At 41.1% G+C, this 20,164-nt stretch overlaps 1 protein-coding gene across 2 annotated transcripts in view; it reads left to right on the forward strand.

Moving 5' to 3' along the window:
* The window catches only part of SHB (SH2 domain containing adaptor protein B), a 73,669-nt gene that overhangs the window by 17,002 nt on the left and 36,503 nt on the right, over positions 1-20,164 (forward strand). For both annotated transcript variants that reach the window (XR_007505163.1, XM_049796367.1), the window contains exon 2: positions 4,063-4,180. Coding sequence is in view for 1 of the 2 variants with exons in the window: in XM_049796367.1 (XP_049652324.1) it covers positions 4,063-4,180 (118 nt within the window). In the remaining variant the exon portion in view is untranslated. The remainder of the gene's footprint in view (positions 1-4,062; positions 4,181-20,164) is intronic.

Below are 20,164 nucleotides of genomic sequence, written 5' to 3' on the forward strand. Positions count from 1 at the left end.
CTGTGTCTAAAGCAGATGTGGCAGATACACTATTAGATCCTGTGTAGCCTGACTAGTTGAGACTTCTGGGAGTGATGGACAGCATCAGTAGACAATGGATAGCATCCATTCCCTTCTCTTTCCTGTCCTGTGTTTGTCAGTTACTGACATGAAGGAGCAATTTGGAGACCAGTTGAACAAGTTTAGCCATTTGCCTTGGAAGTGCACTTAACACAAGATGTGGGAGGAGCACTGCATTCAGGCCCTAAGCTGGGATCTTCTGTGCTGGCCTGGGCCTCTGGACCACAGAAAACAAATGGCTGATTGAGACCAGTTTGCTGGGCAGTGGCTGAAAGGTTGCTGGGAGAAAAAACCACAACACAGATACCCCTGTCTGCAACACTGATGAGCCCTGGTGAAAATGGAGGCACTTTGATTATCACACAGATAGGCCTGTTCCTACATGCCCGTGGGGGAGAGGTGTCAGCATGCTGCTCTCACATTGGATCTTCCCCACATGGCACGGAGGTGACTAAAATCATGATCTGCAGAGCTCCACTGCACATGCAAGGGATGTACCTGGGATACTTATAGGCTTGTGAACAGAACTGGCATGAAATAGGCAAGCTTGTGCTTTGTGAGGATAGCATGAAGGGGTATGAGGACAATGTATTCATACCCTCTGGCATGAAGCAAATGTTTTGTTTATTATGTGTATCATACTAGAAAACTCTTGTACTCAGAACCTTATTGTTCATCAGAAGACTTTTTCTGTACTTTGTCTGACCTACTGCACATAGGCTTGGAAGATGAGCCTCCTAAGGTAAAAGTTATATCTGGGGAGATGGCACAAAGACTTAAGGAATAGGAACCCTTTTTCTGGTTGGGATCTCTGAGAACAGGAGAAATAATCTTGTGTAATGGTGTTGTGAAAAGGAGTTTAGATGTTTATGGTAGGTATGTTATAATAGAACTAACAAGCATACTCATTCAAGGTTTTCAAGCCTTTTTGAAGAAAGACTTCTTTTTTAAAGAAGTAGAAAAACTTGAGATTTCCTAGAAGTGGAAAATTTATAGCTGTTAGCAAGTATAGAAGAAACCAAATGTTGGCACTGGCCAGCTGCTGTATTTAGGCTGAAAATTAGGAGATTTTATTACATAGGGAAACAGTAACAGTCATCTGGGGAGCCCTCTGACAGCTCGGAGATGTAAAACTACTTTTACTAAGGAAATACAGATACACAGCTCCAGGAAGGTGAAGCAGACTGCTCTCTGCCTGAGTGCTGAAAAGTGGCTTGGGATTTGTTTGGGGTTTTTTTTGGTTTTTGGTTTTGAGTGGGTTTTTTTGGGGGTGGTCATTTGACAGAGCAGGTTTGCCCAATCTGACAAATTTGATAGGTGACCTGATTGAAAGCATAGTTATGGTGAGCTGTATAGAATCTTATAGTGCTTGTGCCACTATTATTCATCTGAAGGGGAGGAGTTTATACCTACTGTCCAAGCTGGGGAAGTTTTCATGCCAGGGATTACTATAGTGGAAATATTTCCAGCCTCAGTCTGATTTGGTACAGATTTACAGATAATAAAACATAGTAATAAATACAATAATGAAATAATGTGGGTTTGGATCTTCTTCCTTTTTTTTTTAGTTTCTTGGTTAGAAGCAGCTTTTGCTTTGTTAGATCTCTTCTTAATAACAAGTTAGTTGCTTTAGTCCTGTTCATATTCAGTACAGTAAGTTCTTGAATATGTTGCCATTATGCTTAAAGCAAATCAGTCTTGACTTTTATCTTGTTTGACAGCATTTTATGTATATAATTTTCCTCGTAGTGTATTTTTGGCAAATGGAGAGGAAGAAATACCAAATAACTGTGTTAGACTGCTTTCTGTTTCATGTTTTACTACAGTTATGCTAAGGGTTGGCACGTATTACTTATCAACATTTGTAATAGGAGAGCAGCACAGAGCCCATGCTACCGTCCAGCAGCTCTTGACAGGATTGCACCAGGAGACTGAATGGATGGCATTTCAACTGTAGCACTTTTGGAGATAAACCTGTCCCTGTGATTAGGAATAATTACTGCTGCATGATACACATTGTTGTCTTTCTTAAAAGAGTGTGTGCAGCTGCTGTCACTTGATTTGCTGCTTGGGCATATGTTGCTAGACATAGGGGATGGGACATTTTTCTTTGGGTTGACTGTTTTTCACAATAATGAAGCAGTAATTTCGGACACTAAGTGAGAGAAAGAAATGTTTTTCCCTCCCTCTATTATCCACATCTGTCTGGTGGTTTCTGGTCAAGCTTTGAATGGAGGAAAACACAATTAATCTAGAATTAAAACATCCATCCCAGATACTTTGGCATCCCAGCTGTTAACCTGTGACTATAGGACAGCCAAGTCTTGCGCTGACACTCACACCTGTGTGTTCAGTGATAAAAATACATCTTCTAAAATGTCCCTTCTTTGGGATGTGCTTGTGAGGCATCTGTAGTCCATGGTTTGGGAGCTTGTGCTGAAGAATGTGGGGGGTTTTTTTGTTGACTCTTTGTTTTGTTTGCTGGAGGGGTGTGTGTGTGTAAGCAAAATAAGTAGTGTAAAATCAGAGTGTGGCAGTGTTGCAGAGCCTGAGTAGTGGCTCTAAAGTGTGTTAGGTGTTTTGTTCCCTAATCTTAAAGGAGATCTCTGCCTTTCCTAATACAGTGTTCATTTACTTGGTGACGGGTGTTTGATCTGGAAATACTTGTGTGTCCTGTTTTTTGCTCTGTCTGTTGGGCTATGCTGGCAGCAGGAGACAGAAGCAGATGCAGCTTCAGACTCATAGCTAGCAATGTACTCCTGATTCTTTGTGGAAAGACTGAAGCTGTTGGAATAACAGTCTGCTGTCAGTCTTACTGGTGCTGGTCTTAAAGATGTAAAGTAACTTGTGGGACAGAAAGAATCTTGTTTGAAAAATCTCTCATAAAGAAAGTAGTCCTTCAGTACAGAACCCTTTAGGCTTGCCCTGCTTTGAATAAGGGGTTGGACAGGGTGATCTCCTGGGGTCCTTTCCCATCTGAATTATTTTATGATTCTGTGGGGATTCGGTTGCTGAGGCCTGCCTCTGCTTTCTCTGCTTCAGACTCTTGCCTGTCCTATATTACGTGTCTGTGCTCTGCAGTAATTCTCATATGAGGATTTGTTTCTTTGCCCTGGTCCCCTTGCCAGCTTCTAGAAACCAAGATTAACTTTACCCCTTCAACATGGAGGAATGATTCCTGTTACTTTAATCAGCTGATTAAAAAGCTTATATAACCAGTGGGACTTACACAGCATGCAATGATTTTGCAGGGATCATGGGAGTGTGGTAATGGAGGGTAAGGGGTGAGATTTTTCTAACCTTCACATTTTTCTAGTCTCCTAATGGGGGAAGGAAACTTGTTCTGAAGATAATTTCTTTTTGCTGCCTTTTTTCCTAGTTCACAAAATACAGGGAAATATAATGTTCCTTTGAGAGAAAGAATGGCACAGATGGGTTCAAGGAACTAAGTGTAAACAAACAGCTTGTTTTGTGTCTTGTTCCTTTTCAACTGAGAACTAAAATCAAAAAGCTTCTTATTAATGCAGGAAAAGAATAGCCTTTGAGTATTTCTCTGAAAATTTTTTAGCAATATTTTCAGTTGTAGCTGATAAACCTGAAAAGCAAAGGGGGTGAACTATGTGCAAGTGAAAGTGTGCTTTTTTTGCTGAATATTAGCAAAATTCTCTGATAAGAATTGCACTGGATTGACTGTGCTGACTGATTGGATCTTGCTAATTTGTCCATCCCAATTATTCTATATCTTGTGCTAGTCAGAAATCTTTTGACAGAGAGTCTGCCTTGTGATATTTCTGGTATGAACAGGAGCACACTTCTATTTCAGCACCATTTGGTAACTGATTTGTGACAATTGTGTATTTGTCCTCGAACTCAGACTGTACTTTGAAGATGGCATAGGATGCAGCTGTGTGAAACTAGTTTTTTTGCTGGTAGGGTGTTAGTGCCTTCTGGTTTGCACATCTGACTAGAGATTCTAGTAGCAGATACTTTCCTGTCTTTCAGGTATTGATAGCTGATGACTACTCGGACCCATTTGATGCCAAAAGTGAGTTGAACAGAATGGGAAAAGGGGACAACACTGGCTATATGGAACCGTATGAAGCCCAGAGAATAATGACTGGTAAGAAAAGACAATTGCACATGTGATCTTTAATTGCATGGCAGTTCACATGGATATTACAGCTGCTATGAAACAGAAATGTCCTTTGGCGTGAAAAACCATAAGATGCTTAGGTAGGCAACAGTAAATGCCGTGACAGCTTTTCAGGTGCCTGCAGATGCCTTGATAGCTAAAAATACTGCTCTGGATTTTACTACTGAGTATAGATGGTTTGTACTGTCATGTGGAAATATGAAAATGGGAGCAGTGGGAGTTGGAGTGTGTATTGCTCAGCTTGGCAATGTCAAGGCTGTCATCTGCGTATGTAGTAGGGTTGGCCAAAGCATGACATTGTGTTAGTTCACTTAAAAACAGTTGATCAACTTGCTTATGGCCTTTTTTTCCTCAATTAGATTCAGGCTGGTTGGTCTTCCCTCTGTCAGAGGAGGGCTGCAAAGCTACATCTTTATGTAGCTTCCTTCCTTCCTTCCTCACTTCTCTGATGTTTTTTTTGTACCAATGGTGAAAATGAGACACTTTAGGATGCCTGTGAGCCTTTAACTGCTATTCTTGGTAGCATCCTTCCTCTTCTATCATGTAGGGAGATGGTTAATTGTGGTATTGTTGTGGGAGTTTGTACTGTTTGAACCCCTTGTCCTGGCATTATGCAACTGTATTGTCCGTGTATTTTTCTCATATTATCTGCATCCATTTCCTACTTGTTGGCTGTGCAGTCTGTAAACTTTTCTGGGGTGTGGGACCATATGGTTTTTATTGTATGATGATTTGACTCAGTCAACACGCGTTTTTGTGCAGATCAATTGTGCATTTCTCAGAGTTATACAGCAGGTTCCTTTTTTCTCTTAATGAGGTAAAAGTCAATTTTGTGCCCAGTTAAGTTGATTGTATGCTTTCCTTTTCTATTGGCAGCTCCTGTTTTGGGCCCTCAGGAAAGATTAATCAGTGGGGGAAGATGAGGCTGTTGGATGCAAAGATCCTTTTTTCATGCAAGTGTTCCTATTTTTCTTTTCTTAAATAGCATTTCTGAAAAGAGACAGAGGAAATTATGTGCAGACTACATTGTTTGGAAATTTTCAGTATCTTATAGTGGGGCTGGGAGCTTTTATTTCTCATTGGTGTAAGTCTATTCATTTTAGTCGAGTAATTTCTTTGAAAAACAATTTAGTCCAAATAAGTTCTCGCTCTTTATACAGCAGTGGTTAGCATTTGTAATTTTAACTATAAAGTTTGCTGTGCTTTGATTTCTTTTTTCCTTAGTTTAGGACAGGAGCTTATTTTATCTCCTTTTCCAGATTAACCATAATAAATGGGGTGGTTTAGTGGACAATACCGAATGCCTTAGCTAAAGTAAGGGACAGTAAACTTGTGTACCCTTGCATTTGCATGACACCCTTTTGCCAAACTGGTGTTTGGTGCAGCTGATATATTTGCTCCATATGTTCTTATAAAGCAAATATGATGGGGTCTCAAAGATGTTAGAGGCACTTCCAAAACTGGGGTTTAATTGAGTATAATGATATAGCAAGTGTTCTGAATATGCGTATGATCAAGCCAGTAGAAGATGCTTGATATCTCCCTGAAGATGTTTAGTGTTTTGAGATTTGGGTATTTGGTTTCCAGTCATCTTGTCCTAATGCTGGTAGAAATAGAGAAAGTCTTCCCATAAACCTTGGTGAGGTCAGATTATAATCCACTATATTCAAGCATGTGGTTTTAAGTGTGGGTTTTTTATTGCACATATGTTGCCTTTGTGTTTTACTTGACAAATGAAAATCCAAAGGCATCTTTTTGGAGAGTTTTTAAAGATTCCGTTTATATTTCCCAGGTGAGTTCTATTATGTAGCTACTACTTCTAAAGAAGACCTTTGGACTGCAGTTTGGTTGGCCTCAAAATGTTTACTGTTTTGTTATGGTTTTTTGTTAGCTGTGCTATCTCCTGAACAAAAGAACATAATATGGCTATCCATTTAGCTAATTAATCTGGTGAAGTCCTTCTGACTGTATTTAACATGGGTTAATCCCAGAGAGGGGGAATCTGCATACCCCAGCAGAATGTGCTTTAGGAGAGATAGAAGACAAAACAGCTTTTTGCCAGTTATTCCTTGTTTACCGATGTACCCTAACTCTTGATCAACTCAGGAAACCAGGTGTAAGGGCTAGTTTGAAATAGGAACCTAGAAGTTTTTGTGCATGCTGCATGCTTCTTGAGTTAGTAGAGGATTAGGCAAAAGCAAATGTCCATATGAAATAAGACCCTACTATTTCAATTTGAGAAGCTAAGCTTACAACTGAATAGAAATGTATGATATCTGCAACAACTAATGTGCTCATTCATAATTTATTCTTCCTCCCTGAAAGCTCTGTGGGCTTGCAGTTGTGATGGAGTTGGTTCTCATCTGATGTCTCATTTAAGAAAAAAAAAACAAAAAGCCTTGAAGTTAATGATTTCCATAAACTATTGAATGGTCTATCTGATTCCATGCTGTCTGTGGTTAGAATTATGTTTAATCAGGCTTGAAGTTTATTCTGCTGATAGCGTCCCCAAAAAATACTGTCTTCCCAGATTTGTGGTTATGTTGGTTGAAAGAAAGCAACACTTATAGTTTGGAAAGGCTTTTCGAGGAAAGACTTGACCTGAGGCTAAGGTAAAGCATGTTGAGAAAGAATGCATGTTTATAAGAAGCCAAACATACTTGCTGGCCTGTGCTGATATTCATAAGTGTCTGTCCTGTGTTCAGAAAGTCCATGCCAGACGTTCAGAGAAAATCCCTGGGAATCCAATTCCGTGTGTGCTGTGCAGTGTGAGTCTTGGGTGGGTATGCACCCAAAGCCACAGGAGTAGTGTTGGATTTTTGGCTTATCCCCAATATGTTTGGGGATTGGTTGTCCTAGTGTAAATACAGATCTCTGTGATCTTAATATCTGCCATACTGTATTCTGGATTATGCATGGAGTGAGATCTTGGCCTGGCTTCTATCAAGTATAACAAGTAGAGATAGCTGAGAAGATGCTGATTTCTAAGGATCTTGAGAAGTAGGTGGACCAGAGAGAAAAAAGTAACCTGCTAAGAAAATACTGGCATTGCTGATACTGCCTAGGATACATCCTAGCAAGAAATAGATGAGGAAGGACTGGAGGCAAAGAGAAGAGGAGAGAAGAAACAATGCAAGATAACATTACTGTGACTGGGGTTCTTCATAAAGCTGTAGCCCTATGTGCTGATTTATAACTGCGCTGTCTAACAGGTGAAAGTACTCTATTCTCTCTTGGAACAGTGGTTTAAATCCCCATTGTTCCCTTGGAAGGGCTAGACTGTCTATCCAAGTGTGTTGTAAGTATGTTGTTTCCACTGCTTTCTTATGCAAGCTTTCAATTCTTATTTTTGTTCTAGCAACAGTCTGTAGCTGCTGCAATAACATATGGCCCATCACAGAAACAGGCCTGTGCTGCCTTACCAAGCCTGTAACCAAGCATCATTGCTTGGATCAGGTGTAGGAGGTACTTCATGCATGAGGGAGAGTTCCCCAGCGGAGCAGTGGCTGGAGACGCTGCATTTGAACGGCAGTGAATGCTTGAGATACTGTTAGGCCAGAGTGGTGGTGGCCATAACATCCAGGCTGTTCTGTCATCTGTTCTTCTCAGGGAACGCTGGGGTAAGAGAAGTTAGGTTCCGCCTGAGTATTTCCTCCCATCAGCCTGCACTGAATGTCAAATACTAGCGAGGGGTCTGTTTGTGTTCTGTGGTAATCCCTCACCTGGGAGGAGGAAAAGTGCCTTCAATTCATGGAAATGTCTATGCTGGGGAAAAATGTGAGTATTTTTTTTTTCCCCTTTAAAATCCTGTTAAAGTCATAAGGCCCTATCCCAGCCATACCCTGTGAGCTGGAAGGGAGGGTGCCTTTCTACTTTCTCCTGGCAACTGCACCTGTTGACACAGCTTTTCCAGGTATCTCTGCCTCTCAGAAGGAAATAAGTCCCCAGACTGCATGAAATATTTGCAGTCAAATGCTAAAACAAGGCAGTCTGTACCACAGCCATCTGTGTGCTGGATCATAGAGTGCACCTAAAACTCACATTTGGAGGAGGATCTGATTTTGGATCATCACACAGGTGGAGATACACTGTCAGCCAAGTTGTTGCACAAAGAACTGTGTCCTTTTAAGATATGATAAAGAATACTGGCTACAAGAATGAGATAATAGACTACATCTGTTGCCCTTCTTAACTTGCTGCTTGGCTTTGAAGGGAGCCCCTTACCTCCAACCCACAATTGTTTGAATACAAGGTGCCTAGCATGGTACATGCTATAATATTAAAAGCAGTTTACTTGAACAATAGTAAAATGAAAGTCAGTTCAAGTCTTAAACTAATTTGGAACCACATTATCAAAAATGGGGGGATGGCTCTGTGAGAGGGGAAGTAAAATGCATTATCTGAGGGGCATGCCTACCTTCAGGGCTACGTGTTGGCAAAAAAACTCCTGTCTTTTCCAGATCAGGAGCTGTGTTTTCTGTGCTCTAGGACAGATAATGAAGGAGAGTTAGGGCAGCCTAGGCCCTTGAGTTAGGACAATGGTTTGAAAGTTGAGGTAAGCATACGGTACATCAGTGCCTTGATTTCTTAGAGGCCTAGAAGTGCCTCAGAACTGTGGCCTGCCTGGAAGTTCAAATGTACACCATGTTTCTCCTTTGCTTTTTTTAGGCATCACCTAGCATTGTGCCAGGGACATCAGCCCCTGCATGGGGTTCTGGCCTCTGTCATGCGTCTGCCTCAAGGATATGGCAGACAGGGAGAAACTCCTCTTCTTGTATTTCAGAATTCTGTAGACTTCAATGGGTAGCATTTCTGAAAATAGTTACTTTCCTGAGATGTAACATGCCATGTGGTATTTCTCATGGAGCAAATGCTGTGTTGTGAAGAGACTTCAGAAGGCTGTCATAACACTATTGATAAAATATTTACTGTGCCTCTCTTCTGTTCATGCTAACTTTAGAGGCTACTCAGGGCATAAAAAAATCTCCGTCTGGACAGTCAAAGGCAGGTATTTGAGGAAGCAGGAATTCAGTTTTGTTATTGGTGCATTTCTCTCAAGAGGGTAGTCACACAGTCATCCTGGGAACAGGGCATGTTAGATCTTGTAGGTCAGATATGCTGACCCACGAGAATCAGGGAAAGTGCTTGACCTGCATTGAGTAAGTCCTGAGTCAACACAGCAGCATGCTGCCAGTACCCCTTGAAGACTGGAAGATCTAAGAAAGTCACAAAAGGGCTTCTGGCCATAAATGGAAAGCTGAATTCAAGTCTCCCAGATGTAGTTAAATCTGAGAAGAACATGTCCTTTCCCATACAAACCTGGATTGTGTAGGGCAGACTGAACAGATGAGCTCATGTACATGCTGCAGGGGTGGGTGACTGGTACAGGAGAAGGACCTGTGTGCTGGACCTGAAGAGGTGGAAATTGTTTCTAGGCATACTTTAGAGCATTTAAATCATGGCACAGAAATACCTGGTGTCTTGCCTGTGTTGTTCAATGGGTTCATCAACCTGGGTGATGACATATCTGCACTATCAGCAAAGGTGAACATAAACTAGGGGAAGTGCTTGATGAAGAAGGATAGAGCATCCATCCAGAGGGGCCTTAACAAATGTGAGGATTCTGCCAACAGGAGCTTTTCTGAGGTTAAACAAGGGGGATATTAGAGAGAATTCCAAATGAAAATTCACAGCATTGTTTATAGGCTCACAACAGTGGCGTCCTCCTTCCTTTCTTCTTTTTCTGTGTATTTATTGTTCTGTCTCTATATACATCATCCTGGCTATGCAGTAGAATAGGAGTGAGCAAGTTTAACTAGCTCATGCTTGGGATTTTGTGCTTTGCCTCCCTCCCTGTGGATGCAGAAAGCTGAGCTTTGTCTCTAGGGGCAGGCAATGCTGGAAGAGCAAATGCCTTCAAGCTCTTCCCTGCTTCCTTCTAGGGACTGTGGTAAGAGTCTGTGCCTGAATCACAATGGAATCTCCAATACATGACAGGCAGCCTAGCAAAAGCAGTGCACCTGCCTTAACTGGTAGCTCCCCATGGACATGCTGGGAGCAGTAGCTCTGTTTTGCTGCAAGCTATCACAGAAATGCTGGGAGTGTGGAGAAAACAGCATTCCCATGAACCTGCACCTACTTCAAAAGGTCTTGGATGCCAGTTTCCCTTGTAAGTGGAGAGGCCCTTTTTTTGTTCAGACGTGTAACTTCATCTGAATAGCCACTACAGCACATTGGTGGTGAGTCAGTTCTGGTAAAATCCTTTACCAGATGGCCTCTGGCATGATGCTTGTTGGCTCTGAGTTACCACTGCAAATAATGTAAAAAGCAATGATAATTACTTTGATAAATATTAGGCTGCATAGATTAGTATGTACAGCATGGGATGTTTAGAGAGAACATTTCTGGCCCATTGAAGGTCACTGAGCCTAGCAAGCCAACCTGAACTTTAAGCACTGTAGTGTCTCTGTTTAAGATTTGATATCTGCTTGTATTTGAACATGGTAAACAGCTGTAGCCAACACAGAAGAGGAATTGTGTTTGGCCACTAAGGTCAAGAGCTGGCATAGTTTTCAAAAGACTTTAAGCTTCTTTTCTTGTTCCTACATTGGTGAGTGTTCCAGTTCTAGATTCTGAGTATGTAACACTAGGCTAGCCATAACTAGAATCAGCCCAAAATGAGAATTTATGCATCATCAATCCATCTTATATGGTATTGTAGTTTCCTCACTAGAACTCTTACATTCGTTGTCCTGTTGCCAGATGGTGTGAATAAGACTACATGCTGGTCATTCTAGCAGAACAAGTTTTAAGATTTTTTTGTCTTCAAAAAAGTGTGGGAAGAAGTGCAAGGTAACTCTTCACTCCTGAAATTTGAAGTGTATGTGCTCTCAACTCACCATTTGCAATGTGGAGAGCCACTGAGTGAGATTTGAAGAAGTTCAATAGCACACAGAAGTAAGCTTGTGACTAGTAACATGATGGCTTTGTTTACATGTTGGGAGTTTTCTAAAGGGCTGCGCTCGAAATCATGGGTAGCTCTTCCTAGAGCTGATAAAGAAGGCGATGTTTGATGTGTCCTGAGCATACCCATCATTTGGAGCACAGTGCTCCACAGTGCATACAGTGTTACAGTGTATGTGTTTATAGAGCCTGGTCCTCACCTGCTGCTAACCTGATTGTAGTGCAGAATTCCATGCAGCCCAGTAGAAGTGAGGACATATGTTCTCAACAGCTGTGCCTCTTCTTTAAAATATGCTAGAAGTAATGTTAGTTAGAAACCTCCTGGGCTTCAGCATCTATTTCAAGTTGTTTCTTACTTCATTAGAAATTTTGACAGAGACTTCATTCAGCAATGATATAAAGGGAAGAGGTTGTCTAGGGACAATTATAGAAGAGGACATCTTCCTTTGCAGTAGGTCTGATGTGCATGAATTGAGGCATGTTTGAAATAATGCTGGATCTGCTTCAACACAAGTCCTTAGCTTCTCTCTGAGCAAAACAATAGACCTCACATGTGCTGTGAAACTGTATCACTTTAGATTCATGTTCAGTTGCCACGATGATCAGTACTCTCCTCCTGTCATCATGGAGCACTTCACACCCCATCAGGGAGTGTGAGGAGATAAGGGCAGAATGTATACAGTCTTATTCCTCATGTTGGGAGAGACTGTGGTGTGTTGTGGTTGCTATAACTGGATGCATAACTGGGGGTGGAAACCAGCGATGCATAAAATGAATTACATTCCTCTATGTTTACATCTGTTTCCTTCCCTAAAATAATTTAAGGCATTTTCTCTAATATTTAATATTATGGTGGTGCTTGCTGCTCTCAATAGTGCATATCAGCTTACAAATGCATGAAAATAAAAAAATAACTCTTCTTCTCTACTCTGTACAGCCTGGTAACTGTAAAATTGGCCTTTTCCTGAAGGAGTAACCATCCCCCTACCTCTGAAGGAATAACCATCCCTCTACCCTGTTCTGGAATAGGAGTTAGAAAGAGAGAGGGCCTGTGTCTTGCCTCTCAATGCATCAGTTGCATGCACAGAATTTTGTTCCTTAGTTTCAGCATGCAAAGATATTGTCCTGAATGGGTTTAAACTAAGATTTAAATGTCTTTCCACCCCTCACCCTGCCCCTGTTTTAACACCCTTATCTTGCCCTTATGACTTGATGTAGGCTGGAAATGGACTAAATGGTGAAACTTGAATCACAAGCCTGAATATAAATTGAGAGTTTTTTCAGTTTCATGCAACTTCTTTTTATTATGACACAATTTACACCCAAAATAATGGGAATAAGGTGTCCAGAACTTTAGAAATGTAGGTCATAACAGACTAGAACAGGGTGCATGTGGAAGGAACTTAACTTCATTCATGCAATTTACTTGCTCAATGGCTGATGAATCTGGCCTGTTCTTCCACAAAAAGTGAAGTGAAGGAATGGATGCTTGGATGGTTGGGAAAGAGAAACCATTGAGCTCAAAATGCTATAAAACCTTTGCTTGCAGTTTGGAAGACTCCTTGCATCATGTTGATAAAGAAGCAATAGTTTCAAGCCACTTTGATCAAGAGGGTTACTTAGACAAAACCTATCTGCTTTCCTAATAAAAGCAACATCTGTAACATATGATGCTGCTTATTCTTTGTTACCTATGTGCAGTTTGAATGCAGCATTGCCTTTGGCATAAGGAGTTATATTTAAGTTTCTTAAAATGCTGCTTCTCTTCTGTGTGCCTTTTAGCCTGCTGGTTACCACAGATCTTCCCTCTACCCCGTCGCCCTCACAACCAGACAAGTTTCAAGTTTTTGGGCTGCTTTTCTTAAGGACAATGGTCCTTTTAATATTGGATGTGAATTGCCTGTCCCATCGAGACAGGGATGCTACTGCCAGCAGTTTGAGTAGCACTGAGGTCTCTATGGTCCAAAAGGATCTGTCATTTTAGAACTGTAGCAGCCATCTCCTAAGAAATATGAAAGAGAACTGTGACCCTAAGGTGGGTTTTGTAACCCAAACCAGAGGAGATTTTTCTTATCCTTAAAAGTAAATGAGGGTTGAAGATTCAGCCAGTTCTGTGCCTGCTTGCCACAGAGACTGAGCATCTTGCCACATCAGTTTACCAACATTTTAATGTGGCTTCACAGCAGTGCCATAAAATGAGCTTCAAATTTCAGAGGGAAGTAGCCAGAAACACAGCTTCTCTTGTGTTCTGTGCATTTTATGTAGAGTGGCAAAAACATACAGCTTCTCTCCTTCTCTGGTTTCTGGCTATGAAGAACTCTACTTGAAAGTTCTCTTTTGGAGGAGCTCAAATACTTATGCAAACTCAGCTGTTCATTAGCATTCTGGTTGCTATGATTATTAGAGGCTATTGTCTGTCTTTGGGAACAGCCTGCCCTTTCTGGATGAGGCCAGGTAAGCCTTGTCTGGTTTTGGTGTGTGTTGGTGTGCTGATATGTGCATTTCTTTCAGCCATCTGTACGCAAGCAAAGATCTAGGAAGCCTGCAGTGTGTTTCTGCTTGGTGTTGGACTGTGTTGTGCTACTGTGACTGAATTTCTTGAGCAATATCAATATGTGCAAAAAGACAATGGAAATATTCAGTCTTCATCTGAGGAGCTTCTTGGTTCTGCCTTGTTCAGTTTCATGTGTTGGTGGCTTGGAGTGGGAGAGTCTGCATACAGCTTGGTTTTATGGAGCAGGATGTAGGTGTGCAAAAGTGATGCTGTTGTAGGTTAGACTAGCAATTAAGACCAAACCAGGCAAACTGGGGGGAAATGAGGCTTTCCCGGAGGAACTATGGGCTTGCTTTGAGTTCTGCATTCATTTTCTGTAGAGTGGGTAATTTGAAAAGCTATGTGAAAAAGTGGTGGGTCTTGTGGCTCTTGTGCTGTTGTAGCTCTCCTATGGCCTGTCAAAGAGTGGCACTTGGCTGGGATGGGCTGCAAGGCAAAAAAGTGTGATGGCATACCTGAGCCTTCTTGAACGTTTTCTAAGCAAGTCCTGCAGCAGCTGTTATGGCTGTAATGCAGTCTGAGGTGGGCTGGAAGGTGTCTGTGCTGCTGTCTCAATTGAAACAGAAAGGGAAGAGGGAGACAAAGGAAAAAAATGTGCTGTCTTTCAGATATACTGTTACTTTTGTACGTTAAGCTGAGTAGCACTTATTATTGCCCTTTCCTTTGGTTGTGAGATGCACCATCACTGAGAAAACTTGGCATCATGGTAGAATATAGAGCATATCAACAGACAGCCTTTCCTAATCACTGTTTTTAAGGAACTTTTTGTATCTTTCTTTAAAAACAAACAACAAAACACCCAGAAAAAAATCCAGCTTTCTGCAATTGTCTCTTTGGGTGTAGTTTTGTGCATTGAAAATGTTTGCATATGCATTGGTTAGTGGTTTAGAGATGCATATTGGAAAATAAGAGTGTAACTGGAAGAATTACCAGAGAGTGTTTTCTCAGTTGTATTCATCAAGATCATGACTGGAATGTATTTTTATAATATGACATTTTCTGACTTGACCAAAGTGGAAAATACCAGATGTTACTCTTCATGATTTGTGACTTTTCTGTTGCAAGAAGAAAACTGATTTATGGTGTTTGCATGACTGTGGTTTGCTTTCCTCTAACAGTAGGATCTGTTCTTGATGATGCTATGCTGAATGCTAACCAGATTTATTTGCTCCTTTTAGATATATGTGTAAGCACAAATGCACTTGAGTGATGACATGGTAGACTGTATACTTTAGAGCATTTTATCAATAGCTGCATACATTCAAATACTGTTTCACATTCTGCACTATTATATAAAATGTCCAAGGAGAAAAAAAACACTTCATTACTAACAGATTACTCTGTAAGTGGGCTTTCAGCTAAGAATCCGCATCTAGTCAGGATTTGCCTAACTACATAACTACAAGCAAATCTCCAAACAAATGCAAGGTACTAAATATTAGCTGCTGGACAGCTAAGTGTAAGAGTATTTGATGTCTTTCAAGTGCTAGGTGCCAGTTGCTTCTTTCATCAATCACTTACTGAGCTGGCTGGATGAGTAAAGGGATCATAGGCCTGAGGGGATGAGTTGAAACATTTTCCCAGTAATTTCAATGTTCATGTTGCTGTCACTTTTTCTGTGCTAGCAAGTCAGCTGTCTTACTGCATGCAAGGCCTTGGATTGTGAAAAACAAAAATCTATGGCTAGATTTGATGACTACTGAGCAGCTCTTTTGGTCTACTCATCTGGAAGTAGAATTCTGAATTAAACCATTCTGTCTCCAGAGCTGAACAACAAAATGTAGACCATCTTTCATGTCTACATAAATGATCCTTGCTGTATGAATGTGCAGAACTGCGCTGGACTTTGAGTTTACTTTATCTCCCATCCTAACATTTGGAGTCATATCTGAAGGCTTTTACATCTGACAGGTGGTGATTCATCTTCTTTGTCGTGCTTAGGTATTGATCAGAGTTCCTAGGTTGTGCCAGTAGCTCAACTTGAGTGACAAAACAGAAAGATTGCAACTAGAACAACACTACTCTTGGGAAAGCAAGTCAAAGTGGGCAAAATTGCAAATAATCACCGTGGCTGATCACTGTTTCTTGAAACTTGCAATTTGCAAAATTGCAAATGATCACTGTGGCAAGTAATGACTGTGGCTGTTCCTTGCAGTGAACAGAAAAAAAACAGATAGTTTAGTATGCAGATGCTGTGCAGCTTTTAAGTCCTGCCAAAGGACGAAACAAGAGTACTGATAGTGCCTGTTCTTGCTGGAATCCTGGTCAGAGGGAAAGATCTCTTGTAGATGCATCAGATATCACTTCCAAAGCTTTGACATGTCTTTGTTTTTATGGCATTTTTCTGAAAAATGACTAAAGATAAAATAATGGGCATTAGTCATCAGAGGAGCTTCAGGCTATGTTTTGAGGTCTCAGTTTTGTTTTGTTTTTTAATCATAGTGACACAATTATTCACAGGCTAGATGTTTCTTTAGAAATAACATGTAATTCACATTTTTGTGTTGCTTTTCGCCATGTAGCCACTATGCCTATGGAATACATCTATTCTATGAGTTTTTCAGCAGCAGTACTTCTCCCTGTCTTGTACTCTCTATGGGGAATGCTAGCATGTGGCTAAAAGAAGAGAAGAGCACATCTCATCTGGCTAAAAGGACATCTCATCTGGCTTTGTTAAATCATGTATCGCAGCTCTTCTGGCTACATGAGTCTGCTGTCTCAGTCTGCCATATATGTTGTTCCTGTAGGCAACTTCTTCCCCACTATGTATCACAGGGCAATTAAATCTGGAGGGAGGCCTCTATCCACTTTCCCTTCTTCTCTGCCTTCTTCCCCCATCCTAAGTAAGGCCATGTTCGAAGTTAGTTACATGCAGAGAAGATAACTCCTGTCTAGATAATTCTCACTGAACTTAAACCTCCAGCTACCAGGGAAATAGTTGCATATTTTGTCTTGGTTTTAATAAACTCACTTTTGCTCACATCTAGATCTCCCTTGCAATATCATCTTGAATGTATAAATATAGATAAATATTTATACTCACTAAAAATCTTTTTGATCAGTGCTTATCTCATTCAGTGCTTTCATTGAGCAGAGACTCTCACAGGCAGACAAGATTCAAGAAAATATCTTCCTTCTGTGTAAGTGTTGAATGGCATTTACATTATGAATGGGTGGTTCTTCTGCTCCTTTGCCCTCTCAAGGTGATTTCTGTGAAGGCGTGAGACTGCATGCCTGAAGAGAGCTGGCAAGGGCATTGTAAGCATCAGTAGCAGCCATGAGTAGCAAGACGGATCTAACTGTAGAAATTAGTAGGAAATAGTGGTCAGATTTGCTACAAGCTTCTCTGTCCTGACACTGGAGAGTGTCAGCTTGTTTAAAATAGCCACCACTTTGGTGTTAGAATGCCTCTCAAGAAGAATTGATTCTGCTTGTGCTAATCTTAGAACAAATCTTTTTGGACACTGTAGCTTGTGTCGTGGGCTGGTGAGAACAATTGTGCTCACAGGTGTACATGAAAATACCTGCACTGCACTCTTTCCAAGATGGCTTTCATTCCCACTTACCACAAGGAATGAATCCTCTTTTACACAGCTAAGAAGCTTCGGAGTATGGAATGAGAATCACAGATTTTGATTGAGCTGAAGTCTCTGCTTTGCATTGTTGCTACTAGTATTGCTCTGTTTATCCCATGGAACAATAATCCTTGAATCCCAAAGGTCAGTGCTGCTTATCAGAAAGGTCAAGAAAACCTACAAGCAAACCATGGATTTAGTATTATGATGCAATGGTGGCTGTAACAACATATGAAGTTGGCTATTGGCCAAGCAGCAGTAAATGTACAGAATCTTGTGGAGGTTTTTTGGATTCTTTTTCCCCTCACCTAAATAAAAAGAGAATCCTTACTCCTCTTCCATCTCTTTCTGAGAAGTGTGTAAGGTTTAAGCAGCTAAGCAGCATCAAAACACTTCTGAAGTAAAGTCTGCAGAAATTATGAATTTTAAGATGGCAGTTACAATGTTTAATCATGGCTTATTTTACAGAAAATTAGTTTTTGAGGGGGAAGGCTTTGTAGAATAAACTTCTTCCTTCAGGGAACTGAAGAAATTTAATTTTTTGTTTCTTTGCCTCTGCCATAAAAGAAATACATCTCCAAGGTCAGTTTTCATGTCCTTTGGAAGCAGTACTGCTGTTCTTCCAATCCACCATGATTTAGGTTTTCTTCCCATGTGTTTTCTTTTTTTTGAATCAGCCTCCCTTGACTCCCCCAACACCTACCCTTCCTCTTTGCTGCTCCTCACCACCCCCAAAGAAAAATGTGTACTTCCTGTTTTCTTCAGCAGGGTACGCTTGCTTGTCTGTTTTATTTCAGTACATATGTTCTGTGGAAGATGTTAATGGGTTTTGTTGCTCATTTATTGATACTTACCATAAACAGACTTCTTCCCTCCTACCCTTGTTCTGACTGGCCTAATACTTTATCAGGATTGTTGGAATGTAAAGGTGCTTTAAGTGCTTCTTCCTGGGGTAATGAGTCATACTTGGACTTCAGTAGGATTTCCATCATGTTGCAGGCTGTTTCAAGACATTGCTTTTCACATTAAGAGGTTGTGCCAAGTTCTCACACCAAGGCAGGGGAACAGATATCTGTTGTTCATTCCTGCAAAGCGGCACACTACTGAGTCACTTGGCTTCTGTTCAAAGGAAAATGAGGGAAGATCTCATATCCATCTTTTCCTGCAGCAAAATCTGGAATCATGAGTATTGGGAGGCAGGTCCTGCAGTCTCAAGGCAAAACAGCCCTCCCTCCCATTGGAACGTTATTGGTGTTGTCTTGTGTCCCAGCAGTTGGAGGCATCCAGCTGGACCTGGAAGCAGAGCAGAAAGCAGTTTGACTTCTGGTGGCCTGAAGTGAAATTTGAGCAGAGGTAAAACTTAGCTTTTATGGTGAATAGACTTGGCACTAATACAATGAGAATTCTGCAGCATGAGTTCTAAAATGTTTCCAGACTAACTTGCCAAGATGAGTGTGAAAAGAAACATTAATGGTGAGGCTTGGAATAAGTAAGCAGTTGGCTAAGTATTTCTGACCTGTTTACGGAGACGGAGAGGAAATGGGTTCAATGGGAGCAAATGTTCTAGTGTCAGGGTGATCTCTGCATTAGCATCTGTCTTATGGCTCTGGCAAACTGGCAAGTTATTGGTTGATGTGTAGCCTACCCATACACTTGGTGCAAACAGCTCACTGCCCGTTAATGCAATTACATGCCAGTTCAGTGGCTTTCCATTGGAAGCCTCAAGAGCAGACCATGTGGAGAGCAGAGGTTTGGGCCAATTCAGCAAGACCTGTTCCCCGATACAGAGCAAGAAGAACTCCAGATGAGACTTGGGTTCAGACCTGACTCTCATGTGGCCTTCACCTGCAAGACACAACCAGCCTGCCAGTATAATGTCTGGAGAGCTGTGTCATGTATTCACCAGTACCTCTCAACGTGAGCCTGCACCTTCCCAAGTTTCTTTTTACTCCCACTGATAACTTCAGGTTTTCAGTGACAGGTGAGAATACAAGCAATACAAGTGTCTGTTGTCCACAAACAGGCCTTGTTCTTGAGTTATGTTCTCAGGTAACTTTTCTTTTTTTTTTTCTTTCTTTTTTTTTTTTTTTTTTTTTTTTTTTTTTTTTTTTTTTTAGTATGGTGCTTTTCTAGTTGTCCCAGGCTTATCCATAGAAAGCTAGTGTGCTACAGCAAATCCTCCAAAGACTTTGCGGACTGGTGTTCTGGGGCTCTTGAATATAGAATATTTGAATCCACATTTCAGAAGTTGTGCTGCTCGTAACTCTTCTCTGACCGTCCTAGTTGAAGGTTAGCCTGTTTCCTAACTACTGAAACACTCCCTCTCCCTGCAGGGCATTTTGTTTATACAGGAGAGCCAGATGCAAATAGTGGACTCTAGCAAGGGATTGTTGTTTGCCTGCTTGCTTTAATTAAACATCCAGATCTTTCTGATGATAAATGTTTAGTTTGTCTGTGTGCCTTGAAAGCTTCATACCAGAAACATCTGTGATTTCCATATAAAGTTACTTCAATGCTAAGATCCTTGCAGCTGGAATTATCTAGTAGATTAGAGTCATGCAAATGTAGTGAGAATAGCATCACGGTAGTATTCACTCCAGGTTGGCTATAGTTTTGTATGTTGTGTAGTTGATAGCAGGTTGCATTTTTTATGTGATTAGCAGGAAACGAAATCCAGGTCACTAGGATTGAAGCTGTTTAAATGCTGACTTCTGAGAAGAGGGCATAAGTGAAGCAACCATCTGGAAGAGACCTGTAGACTGAATCCAGAGGTACGGGGTGGAAATTCTTAAAGCTGACAGCTGTGCTTTGTACACTTCTATTCCAGCACAGTGGTTACATGCTAATGTGTTAAACGAA

This window comes from Accipiter gentilis, chromosome Z, assembly GCF_929443795.1.
Source record: "Accipiter gentilis chromosome Z, bAccGen1.1, whole genome shotgun sequence".
Taxonomy (NCBI): Eukaryota; Metazoa; Chordata; class Aves; order Accipitriformes; family Accipitridae; genus Astur; species Astur gentilis.